The sequence below is a fragment of the Meleagris gallopavo genome, chromosome 19 (genome assembly GCF_000146605.3).
Source record: "Meleagris gallopavo isolate NT-WF06-2002-E0010 breed Aviagen turkey brand Nicholas breeding stock chromosome 19, Turkey_5.1, whole genome shotgun sequence".
Taxonomy (NCBI): Eukaryota; Metazoa; Chordata; class Aves; order Galliformes; family Phasianidae; genus Meleagris; species Meleagris gallopavo.
Genome location: NC_015029.2, coordinates 1,662,496 through 1,674,688, shown reverse-complemented (window position 1 = coordinate 1,674,688; position 12,193 = coordinate 1,662,496). Strand labels below are relative to the sequence as shown.

The following is a 12,193-nucleotide window of genomic DNA, read 5'->3' as shown; positions in this document are numbered from 1 at the left end:
AAAAAACAACAACAAAAAACCACCAACAATGAAAGAATGCATAACCCTTCCCAGGCTGGCAGGTGGGAGATTTCCAAACCCAAAAGCAGATTGCAGCCCATAGCAGGAACACCGGTGGGCAGGAGGGTTCGTGGCACCACTCAGCCCCATCTCACCATTAGCAAAACTTTCCAACCTCCGTCAGCAGACGTGGCCACACGTGTCCCCAGTAACCCAAACAGTTTACATGCAGGCCGGGAGCATCCCTTGTAGGGAAGAGGCATCCTGCTGGGTTTCTGGAGGGCTCTCTATAAACAGTTTATAAATAGAGCAGTGTACCTGGAGTGCTGGGATCTGCTGGGACGAGGGGGGTTCCTCCGGCTGCAGTGCTCCCATTGCACAGTGCAGGATGAGCCAGAAGCACCGACTGTTATTTGTACTTCTGGCTTGTTTCATTTCTTTTCTATTTTTTTCAGCTTCCGCAGTTCAGCCTGAAAAATTCCTTCCCCAGCTTGTTTCAATTAGCTTTGAGCCTTTTATGTTTCATCCGACTTGAAATGTTCATTAAACCCAAGTTGCTGCTACTGTAATGCTTTGAAAGTTGGGCAGTGACAGCCACCCCATGGCTCCGGGATGGGGACACTGTGGGGACCCATGGCTCTGGGATGGGGACAGAGCAGCCTCAGGCAGCATTGTTCTGACCCAGCAAACCCACAGCACATACTGGGTGACTGGGGAAGGTAAGCACAGTTTCTGCAGGGGAGAAAGTGAAGTGTCCCCATATCCCAAAGCAGTGAGGAAAACCCCACAGGAGCTGCTCCAGCAGCACAGAGCAGGAGGCAGAGCAGAGCTGGGGGTTCCACAGGCTTTTGTCTCTGAGTCCTCATCCTGTGGGTCCTGGGTGCAGCTTGCAGGGATGTCCCAAGCCACGGCACAGCAACAGTGGGGTCAATGCTGTGTACTCCACCCTGCTCCCTATCCAGCCCAAATGATGAGTCCATCGCATGTCCTACAAGGATCTGGTGGGATCCACATTGCTCCTGGTGTGTTCAGTTTGGATTTCCTCCCCTGCTTGCTGCTGTTTGGGACTTGCCACCGTTTATCTGTGCCTCAGCAACGTCCCGCACATTTGCCCTAAAACCCAAATTTTCCACCCTGCTCAGGGCTTCTGCAGCACTGAGTGCAACCCCAAGCACAGCCATGTGCACCATACAGTCACACTGACCCAAAGTGCCCTCCCCACGTCACCCCTGGGGCCACCAACCCACTCCTTCACCCACCCCAGGTCCCCAACACCACCGCCTGCAGTGCTCCAGGGATCCCCGAGGGGGATTTGCCCTGACAGGAAGGGCAGCACAGAGGCTCCCCAGGCGTCGCTTCCAATTGCCAAATGTTATTCAACCCCAAACTTGTTCCAACAGCCTGACAGGAGGACACATGGCATTTGTTCCCCTCTGGGATGGAGGGAAATCCCCAATGAAGGCTGACCATGGGGGTCTGTGAGTTTGATTCATTCCCTACAGCACCAGGAACGTCTGAACAGTAAAACACAGCAGCTCCTAGCACTGCAAGGCCACCAGCCTGGAGGAAGGCCCACAGGGAAACAACAACACGTGCTCCCACCCATGGAGGAAGAGCTGCAAACATGCGTGAGAGAGATAAGGCCACAGCAGCACTAAGGACCCCACAGTGCTGGGCTTAGGATCTCTTACACACTGACAGGCTGTAACCCTGGAACACACCAAGGACGCACAGTTGCCACAGCAGTGGGTTTTAAAGGGAAAGGAGTATTCATGGTGTGGTAAAGCAGCACTGCCAGTGCCTGGACGGTCCTCACATGCCCCCAGGACTAACCTGCTCACCTTGGCAGACTGCTGTATCTCATCCTCTACAGCATTCCTCATCCCACAGTAAAATTATTCCACCTGTCTTTAAAGTCCTGAGCAAGGATTAGGGGACCCTGGGGTTTCTCTGGAACCACAGGAGACAGCACAGACACCACGTTTGTTTGGACAGAAGGAGACACAACCCACAGCCCCTCCAAACCTCCCATGGCTGCAGCGGTGCCCGGCCGACTGCAGAGCTTCAGCATGGGGAAGTGCTGTAGAAAGCACTACTGAAAGGAGAGAAAAGTGCTGGCACCAACCCAGAGACCACTGCTGGGTTTTATTGACCACTGACGGGGATCAGACACTCGTTTATGAGAGGAAGGTAACGTGGGCAGCAGCTCCAGCCCAGCTGTTCTGAGGGCTGCACAGCCCACACTGCTGCTGAGCTGGTGTCTCCTGTTGGGAGGGGGCACAGCACCCACCCCCAGCACAGAACCCACCCAGCAGGATGCAAAGAGCTGGGCGGCACGGAGGCACTCACAGTCTAGTTGCAGTTCTTGGGCAGGCGATAGACACCTCCGGAGTAAATGAGCTGCTGGTCCCGTACCTTCTTCTGCAGGAAGCCCTGCAGCTCCTGTATGTCGATCTCTGTGACCACAGGGCCCGTCATCACAAACATCTTCAGCATGCTGTGGATCCTCTCCAAGGACAGGCTCTCCAGGTTGGTCAGCATCGCCTGGATGTAGGTCCAGAACAGCTGCAGGGACACACAGTAAACCACCATCAGTACCATGCAGCAAAGGGCTGCTGAGAGCCTGGGCTTTAAGTGGGAAATATCCAAGGAGAGGATGAGGTATCCTCACGCAGCCAGAATGCAGGATGTGTTACTCAGTGGGTAAATGCAGGCAGGGCACCTCCATGGTGCACAATGGCACAACACACATCACAGTGTGACACACAGGTACAAAAAGCAATGGGAGTGTCCAGGGCCACCCCATACCGACAGCAAAGCTCAGCCTGGCTGTGCTGGATACGCCTTTCTGGCACCGTAAGCTGAAAAACACTGAGTGAATCCAACTTATGTCTGTTTTCAAATATGAAATCAGTGCCCAAGGAGCTGCATGGATACATTTCTGGAGCAAAGGCAGCCGTCTAATATCCATATTACCCATACTCTGGGTGGCCAGCAGGGACAGGGAGGCAATTGTCCTTCTTTACTCTGCTCTTGTGAGACCCCATCTGCAGCACTGTGTCCAGGTCTGGAGCCCCCAGTACAAGAAAGGCAGAGAGCTGTTAGAGAGGGACCAGAGGAGCCACAGAGATGAGCAGGGGACTGGAGCACCTCCCCTACAAAGACATGCTGAGGGACCTGGGCTTGTTCAGCCTGGAGAAGAGAAGGCTGTGGGGTGACCTCATTGCAGCCTTCAGTACCTAAAGGGAGCCTACAGGCAGGAGGGGAATCAACTCTTTGAAAGGGGAGATAACAGCAGGACAAGGGGAAATGGTGTTAAATTGAAGGAGGGAAGATTTAGGTGGGATGTCAGGGGGAAGTTCTATAGAGAGAGTGGTGAGGTGCTGGAACAGCTGCCCAGAGAGGCTGTGGATCCCCGTCCATCCCTGGAGGTGTTCAAGGCCAGGTTGGATGGGGCCCTGGGCAGCCTGGGCTGCTGTGAAATGTGGAGGTTGGTGGCCCTGCATGTGGCAGGGGGTTGGAGCTTCGTGATCCTTGAGGTCCCTTCCAACCCTGGCCATTCTGTGATTCTGTGATATTGCCTATAGTTACGTGGACAATTGATTCACTTCAAATCCCCTCAAGCCAGAAGGACAAAAAGCGAATCCAAAGGGCAAATCAAATCCATCCCCAAAAGCCAAAAGCATTGGATGTCTGCACCGTCCCACCCGCCCTGCAGGCGCCCAGACACACCTGCAGCTCTTCCTCTTTCTGGTCAGCCTGCGAGGCCATGGCAGAATCCCCCTCCTCGTCGCTGTCTATCAGGACAACCTTCTCCCCCTGGTCCTTCTGCTCCTCCTCGATGACAGTGAAGGTGCCCGGCGGTTCCTCACGCAGCACTCCCTGCTGCAGCCACAGCGTCATCTTACGCTTCAGAGACGTCACGGGCACCTTGAGCACCTCGCTCAGCTCCGCCAGCGTCCACGTACCTGCAAAGAGCACGGCTGTCAGGGGGGCTGCAGGACACCGCGCCCACCCCTCGTGCCGGGGCTTAACAAGAAGGAAGGCAGGCAGCCCAGGGGTGAGCAGCCACGCGCAGGGCCTTCCTGCAGGCACCGGGTGCTGAGCTGTGCTTTTCTGAGTGCTGTCTCCTTGCAGAGCTGTGGGAGATCCAAGCACCAGGCAGGTCCTGCCCCCACCCTGACGGAGCTCTCGGGCCCTATGGCAACGTGGCCTTTCCACCCACCTCCGTGTGCTGCATCACATCACTCACTTTTGGTCTGGAAGTGCAGGATGATGGCAGCATGCACAGGGGAGACGGACAGAGAGAGCGTGCGGTCAGCCAGCTCCACATCCAGGCTCACCAGCCCCAGGTGGTACTTCCAATTCAGGGTCCTCATGGCCTGGAAGAGGGAAGCAGCAGATCTTCCAGCCTCTCTGTCGCTATGGCTAGCTGAATTCTATTCACCTCCAACAGAGACAAAGGCTGCTCCCACTTCATGAATCTCTGTCCCACCATTATCGGTTCCCCGCTCTCTCAAAAGGAAAACCCTTGAGATGAGTTGTTGCCCAACCCTTGCCCAATACCAGCGTCCCTCTCCTGCCTGAAAACCTCTCCTCAAGAGAACAAACGGAAGAGTAACAGAGTACTGAAGTAAAGAGGCCCAACATGGACAGGATGTGCACCGCCACGGGCTGCACAGGGAGTGGTGCAGTCACCATCCCTGGAGATGCTCCAGAACCACAGAGATGTGGCCACTGGGGACGTGGTCAGTGGGCATGGTGGGATGGGCTGATGGTTGGACATGGTGATCTTCATGATCTTTTCCACTGTAATGATCTTATTATTCGTTCTTCTGGCTGTAGCTAAGCTGGGGTAGCTTCTAATCCACTTTCAAAGCTGGAGGACTTTACTATTCCACTTTCACACCGTGGGTGCAGCAGCAGCTACGCTGTAAGGGATATTACAGGGACTCTGGAAAGACCATGCAAACTCACGCTACGTAGCAGAGCTAGCAACACAAAACTCTTATGGAGGGTTAAGGAATCCTCACCTTCAATTTCTCGTACTTCTTGGAATAGGCTTCCATGGCTTCCTTGACCTGCTCTGGAAGCTCCAGCTTCTCCTCCTTCAGTGGTGGCCAGAACTCACTGGACAGGATAACGGCCACAAGGCTGAACGGTGGCCTCTCCTCCTCCGGGAGCTTTTCTTCCTCATCACGAATGTTGGCATTAATGCGCCGTGAGTCAGCCATGTCCTGGAGAAAGCAGAGGACAATAAGAGCCCTTCAACATCCACAACAGTGTAGGCAAGAAGAGCAAGGGAGGCACCGGCACTGCAGCATCCACCCCCAGCCAACAACCCAACCCACCACACTTGAACAGCCATCCCTAATGCAATTCTGTCTGTCACAAGTCAGCCCCCTCAAAAATGGGATTCTCGTAACCCCATTTCACTAAAGGGCTCTTTGTGGTCACTCTTCTTCACCAACGAACAAAAGCACCCAGAACTTGAATTTAAAAGAGCCAAAACCAAACAACAACAATAAAAGCCAATTACTTTTAACATGACTTCACAATAGTGCATCTGAGCTTCGCCAAACCGCAGCTTGAGCAGCTCCACGTTGCGGATTTCCCTGGTGAGAGAAACAGAGGATCACACGTGGGTTCCAAGAGACAAAGTTGGGTTGCAGCTGAGGTTTCCCGATGGTTCACCCCTTTTTTGTACTTTGACACCTTCTGCTGAGCCTCAGCAGCCTATGCAGGATGTTGGAAAACAGGGGATGGAGCTCAGGGCATCTGTGCTTCCACTTCCCTGTGTGCTGCCCTCTTAGTGCAAGCCAAAGGCGAGACTGAGCAGCAGCCAGCTAGTGAGCCCTGAACTTCTAGATGCCACCCACAGCTGCAGAGGAGATGGCTGCAGAAATGGCATTTTGTAGGCCCAAGGCTGGAGCAGACCCCTGCAAGGTGATTTCAGCTGGGGAGCTGCAGCAGGGCAGCTGGGTCTCACCTCTCAGCACTGTAGTTGAACTGATGCAGCAGTCGGTCGGCCAGGAGCGTGCGGTACTCATTGATAAACAGGTCCTTGCTGCCATAGATGCTCACCAGCAGGCTGATGATGTCTGAGGATCGGCGCTTGGAACTTGATTTCCCTATTGAAATGCAGCAGAGAGCAATGTGAGATGAGCAAAGCCCCAGCCCAGGCTGGCACAACCAAACGAGTGACTCAAGACTACAGCCAGCCGTGGGGAGACAGCGGGCTGCCTTGATGCCTGCTCTTAATTAACCTGGATCTGCATCAACTGGGTCAGGGACCCAGTCCCCTGGTTCTGAAATGTCATCATCACTCTCCTGGCCGTTCTCCAGCGTCACTGGGTCAGCTTTTGAGAGCTCATTTGCCAGATCTCCGGAGCCCTCAGCATCCCCTGTGAGACCGGCCACAATCTGCCGCACGGTGTCCTCCCGTGTCCTGCCAAAAGTTGAGAGATACAGAGCAATGAAGGGAAGGGGAAGGGGATGCACAGGGCTGCCCTGAGAGCCTCTTACCTCAGATACTTCCTGATGGGCTCACAGGCAACCTCCAGGATAACCATGGAGGGGTCCAGCTCCCGCAGGGCCTTGATGGCCGAGATATACAAAGTGATGATGTCAGATGTGTTGACACCTATGAGAGGAGCAGGGGAGCAGTCCAGAGTCCCAGAGCACGGATTTGGATACAAGAAAGGTTCTGTTAGATCTATGGAGCTGGAGGTGAAGGGCTTGCAGCCCTATTGGCTCATCCAACGTGGAGGGAACAGATCTTTATGGCTGAGAAACCAGCTCCAACCACAAATCCAGGCTAAGAGACTACTGTAAGCCAACTTAGCTTCCCAACCCATTCAGACCAAAGCTAAACTTGGGAAGCAGAAGGGGCTGGGATGTAACCAGCTGCCACTGCCCCTGCATTCTCCCACACAGAGAGCACACAGAATTCACAGCCCGGCTGCCTCTCACTCAGCAAACCCTCACAACCAGGCTCCTAATTGTGTTGTGATGACATGCACAGGGATGTAAAACCCACCGGGATGCAGAAGCCGTATTTCCAGAGCGCTTTTCAGGGAGCTGAGCAGCTGCTGCCTCAGGTTTGTCCTTTCCAGGCAGAACTTGAGGTCCTCCACAGCAGGCTTTGATTCTGGGAAATCTACAGACCAAGCAGCAATCAGGAGCAGTGCCACGATCCATGGGGAGACAGCGTGGCACCAGGAGGTGAGCACATGGCGAGCACAGATCTACCATTCAATCCAACCCAGCAGTGAATGGACAGAGAATGAGTGGGTGACACCGACCTCGAATAATGTTGAACAGCTCTTCAATCAGCATGCTGGCGTAGATGCGGTAGAAGAACCTCTGGACGTGGCACCGCCAGCGCTTCAGGGTGCTGCTGGCTTCTGCAGAGGGGTGAGCCAAGGGGCCATCCTGCAGAAACACTCTGCTGAGCCAGCCGAGCACCTTCTCGATCCACTGCAACAGCAGAGAGAGAGCACAAAGATGGAGGACACCTCTGCACAGCAGAATGTTCCATCCTGCAGAATTATACTGTTTTTTTGATCTACGCTTGCAGAACTGTTCTCTTTGAGGGAATAGGAGCAAAGTGCTCAGCTCAGCACCCTCACCCAGAACTTCAGTGGTTCCTGAAATCAGCAAAGAACAAGCAAGCCATCCCCAAGCACTCCCTACCTACCAACCAAACGCAGGCACTGAGACAAGACCCCGAGTACCAGCCCTTTCATAGTAATATCCTACAACCTGATCAAAGAGCATCAGAGGCTGATTTTATACACTGGAGATTTCACTTTCTACTTTGTCACATTTGTCATAATTCAAATGCACCCAACTACTACATCCAGATACTCAGAACAAATGGGTTTATTTTCTCCCTAAGATGGCAAATGCGTAACACTACTTGAGATAGTACTTGAGTATTAATAGTTATTAGGTGCTATTATTTTTTGATAACCAGGTTGGGCAGCCTGAAAAATGCTGAGTTTGGGTGTGGGGTGACAATGTTATGACCAACGACTGGAGGAGTGCATGAATTCTGCCCACAGAACTACAAGGCAGAAGAACCTGCTGCAGCACGGAGCACCCAAGCATCAGTCCTGGGCAATCCTGGGAAAGCTGAAAAGCATTCTCCTAAAGAGCAAAAAGAAAGGGCAAATCATCAACGCAAAGCACCTCGACGGTGAGGAGCACCTTCATCCAACCACGCTCCCTAGGAATTTGTCTCTGAGTGCCCTTTGTAGCAGAGCCAGAGAAGAAAGCGTTGCGCAGCAACTGTAGGGAAGTAAACACCAAATCACTGCCAGCGTTTGCAGACAACAAAAGCACCCAGCGTGGCACACAGTGAGGAAACCAGGACAACAGCACGGAGCTGCCTGGTTCGCATGGCAACCTGACCTCACACATTGTTCGTCAGTGCAGACCAACGTAAGGCCATGCATCAAGGAACAAAGAGCACAGAGCGAGCATGCAGAGCACAGCCTGTGTCCCAGAGCAGCCAGAACCTTGAGAAGAGCTTTAAGGTCATACAGAGCAAAGACCTCCACACAAACTCAGTGCAAGGCAGCAGCAAGAGAACTGAGAAGTTGCAAGAACACTACCTGCCCACGTTGCTTCCTGTTTTAAAGGGATGCAGGCAATTTAGAACTGAAAACAACCATACAAATTCCCATCTACACGCAGGGAAGGCTGGCTGCAGCTGCATGGCATATTATCTTCACAATGTTGGTAGAACAGAACCACCAAAATTCCTTCATTAATAGAATCCTAGAATGGCCTGGGTTGCAAAGGCCTGCAGTGCTCATCCAGTTCCAACCCCTGCTGTGTGCAGGTCGCCAACCAGCAGCCCAGGCTGCCCAGAGCCACATCCAGCCTGGCCTTGAATGCCTGCAGGGATGGGGCATCCACAGCCTCCTTGGGCAACCTGTTCCAGTGCCTCACCACCCTCTGGGGGAAAAACTTCCTCCTAATATCCAACCTAAACCTCCCCTGTCTCAGTTTAAAACCATTCCCCTTGTCCTATCACCATCCACCCTCACAAACAGCCGTTCCCCCTCCTGTTTATCTGCTCCCTTCAAGCACTGGAAGGCCACAATGAGGTCTCCCTGCAGCCTTCTCTTCTCCAAGCTAAACAATCCCAGTTCCCTCAACCTTTCTTCATAGGAGAACTGCTCCAGCCCTCTGATCATCTCAGTGGCCCTTCTCTGGATATGTTGCAAGAGCTCCATGCCTTTCTTGTGTTGGAGGCCCCAGGCCTGGATGCAGATGGGGCCAATAGGGACACTGCCAGGTGAAACATAACAACCTGCTGTGGGTAGGGCAGAGGAGACCCTCTCCTCTAGCATAAATCTAAAATGCCAAGTTTTAACCACTCCTCTTCTGCCAGGGGTGGTGGAAGTCACAGCCCAGGACCAGGGAATTGAGGTGGAGTTGGGAATTGAGCAGCAGGAACAGGAGCAGCTCCACACCTCCAAAGCCAGGGCCTTCCTTACCTCCTGGAACTCATTCAGGAAGGAGTGCTCATATTCACCCCGGCACCGTCGCTCCATCCTCTCCTTGATCATCCTGTGCAGGATGGTGGTCACAGCATCAGCACTCACTCTCTCCAGCAAATTCAGCCGGCGGCTGTGGACACAGAGACCAGAGTGAGCGAGTAGAAGCAAAAGCACAGAGAGAAAATTGAACTGACTGCACAGGTGCAAGCAAAGATCTTAATTTAAGCTGATTAAGCTGCAGCTGATGGCTGGCAGCGATGCACTACTCACACAATAAATCACATGAATGCTACCATATCTTTTTCAGAAACACTGTCTTAGGATTATAGAATCACAGAACTGTTTGAGTTAGAAGGGACCCTTAAAGCCATCAGGTCCCACTCCCTGCAGTGCACAGGGACACCCACAGCTCCAGCAGTGCTCACAGCCCCAACAGCCTGACCTTGGCTGTCTGCAGGGATGGGGCATCACTGCCTCTCTGTGCAACCTGTGCAGTGTCTCACCGCCCTGACTGTAAAAACCTTCTCCCTTATATCCAGTCCAAATCTCCCCTCTTGTAGTTGGAAACCATTTTCCCTTGTGCTATCGCAACAAAACCTGCTAAAGTCTGTCCCCTTCTATAACATAAGACATCACTGCAATCCCATCTTATTCGGAAACGTTTTCTAGCTATCCAAAGCTTTTTCATCTAGAGGAGTTTGCTTCTTTGGGCCCTTGGAAGGCCTTGGAAGATATTCCCATCCCCAGTGAGAGGCACTTCTGTCCAAAGGACCACTCCAGTTCAGTCAGCAGCCAGCAAGCAGCTGCAGAACCCACGTGAGAAGATCCCAACCCGGGACCCCTACCCAGGGTATATCATCACGCACAGCTCCTCCATTTCTCAGCCAGGAATAAACCCAGGGCAGCTGCCCTCACAGGACCTCCTGCTTGTGGGGCAGCCCTGTGCCATACATACAGAATGTCATTGAGCTGCCGGAACCGCTCCATGGCCGTGGGACACCAGCACTGCTCCCTCCTGCTGCCACAGCCCGCACACGCAGCGCTCTCTCCTCCGCTCTCCTCCGTGTCACTCTCCTGCTCAGCCTCACTCATGCTGCTCTCACATTCGTTCATTCCCTCTTCTCCCTTCTTCCACTGCCTCATGTATATCCGGAAGGTGCGGCTGTAGAACTGCTGGATCATCTCCTGGAAGGGCTTGGTGGTGGAGAAGAAAAGGATGGCTTTGAACATGGTGTACACCTTCTCCCGCAGCGTCTGAGCGCCCGTCCCCAGGAGCAGGCCCGCCTTGGTCCAGCCCTCCAGGAGCTCCATGCTGCTCAGGTAGGGCTCAAGGCGGCACTTGAGAAGACAAAATGCGTCCAGGAGGAGCGCGGAGCACTGCTGCTCCTCCGCCGTGTTCTCATATTGGCCGATGCAGTTCCAGAACTCGGGAGCGATGTGGGCCTGCAGGTCGGTCTGCAGCACCTCCAGGAACCACTCCTCCACCGCAGTGTGCAGCCCATAGCAGCGCAGCACCTCCAGGGCGGCCCGCAGCTCAGCATCCTGCAGCGGGCACAGCGGGTCACACCGTGCTGCTGCCTGGGGAGCAGAGGGGACACGTTGAGCACACAGCCACTTCTTTATGTCCCATCCCTGGAGGTGCCCACAGCCATGGGTGAGGCTCTGGGCATGGTGTGGGGCAGCCAGCCCACAGCACAGGGTGGGAGGGCTGTAAGGATTCTTCCAATCCAACCATTCTGTGATTCTCTCATCTATAAAGGACCCTTCTAACCCAAACATGTTGCCATCTATAAGGACCCTTCCAACCCGACCGTGCTGTGATCTATGAGGACCTTTCCAACCCAACCATTCTATGGTTCTGTGATCCATAAGAACCCTTCCAACCCAACCATCCTCTGATTCTGTCATCTGTAAGGACTCTTCCACCCCAACCATTCTGACTCTGTAGGCAGACGTGCCAGAGGGGACTCCCAGTCCACAGAGCGGTGATGGCTCTGCCCATCCCACAGACCAACACTGCTGGATTAAAATCAGTTTTGTTGCTTGTAGACATTAAATATATTACACATTTTGAGGGCTGCTCCGAAAGTAATGCCTCTCATTTTATTGTACTGGCCCACAGTGTCAGAGGGGGATGTGGGTGGGATGGCAGCAGAGGCTGAACCTTCCCACCAATATGCTACTGCCATGTGACATATGGCAGCAGAGGGGCAGTCTGACATGGAAGTAAGTATGTCTGACATGGAAGCGAAAGGAGCGAAGGGTGGAACTGAATCCCTCCGCGTGGAGAAAATGGCACCTGCTGACATTTATCAATGCTTGTGGAGAAGAAAAAAAAAAGTGGATGTGAGCACAGTGAGGGGTGGGTGGTGCATTTCAGCAGCGGTGCGGTCACCTCCAGTTGTGCAGCTGGTTACGAGGGCAGCACACAGCTCCTGTTCATCACTGGTGAAAACACAGAGCAAATGGTGGTGGCTGCACACCGAAAGATAGCTGAGAATTTAGTGCAAACAGCTCTATTTACACTACCATCTCTTTATATCTAATTACAGCTTCCACAGAACGCAACAGGAGGCATCACTTTCCTACCCACACACAGCCCAGGATCGCCTCTTTCCTCCCGGAACGTTCAGCATCCCTCACACAGCGGCGTGCCGGGGGGCCCTCAGCCCGACACCCAC

At 53.5% G+C, this 12,193-nt stretch overlaps 1 protein-coding gene across 1 annotated transcript; it reads right to left on the bottom strand.

The window, feature by feature from the left end:
* Positions 1-2,115: 2,115 nt before the first annotated feature.
* Positions 2,116-11,434, bottom strand: ANAPC2 (anaphase promoting complex subunit 2). Its single transcript, XM_010720762.3, has 12 exons — positions 10,468-11,434; positions 9,510-9,642; positions 7,305-7,479; positions 7,040-7,159; positions 6,526-6,643; positions 6,267-6,448; positions 5,990-6,131; positions 5,540-5,615; positions 5,034-5,237; positions 4,253-4,382; positions 3,733-3,968; positions 2,116-2,565 (listed from the first exon to the last, which is right to left on the bottom strand). Exons 1-12 carry the CDS (start codon positions 11,418-11,420, stop codon positions 2,353-2,355), a joined length of 2,682 nt encoding a protein of 893 aa, XP_010719064.2. The 5' UTR covers positions 11,421-11,434; the 3' UTR covers positions 2,116-2,352.
* Positions 11,435-12,193: the final 759 nt, after the last annotated feature.

Excerpts from the sequence above, each read along its gene's own strand:
- ANAPC2 (XM_010720762.3), bottom strand. The coding sequence starts at position 11,420 with ATGACAGAATCAGAGGATGGTTGGGTTGGAAGGGTTCTTATGGATCAC. Across the intron at positions 5,238-5,539 it reads ATTGTGAAGTCATGTTAAAA|GACATGGCTGACTCACGGCG; the intron begins GTAATTGGCTTT and ends TGCTTTCTCCAG. Across the intron at positions 2,566-3,732 it reads AGAAAGAGGAAGAGCTGCAG|CTGTTCTGGACCTACATCCA; the intron begins GTGTGTCTGGGC and ends GTGTCCCTGCAG.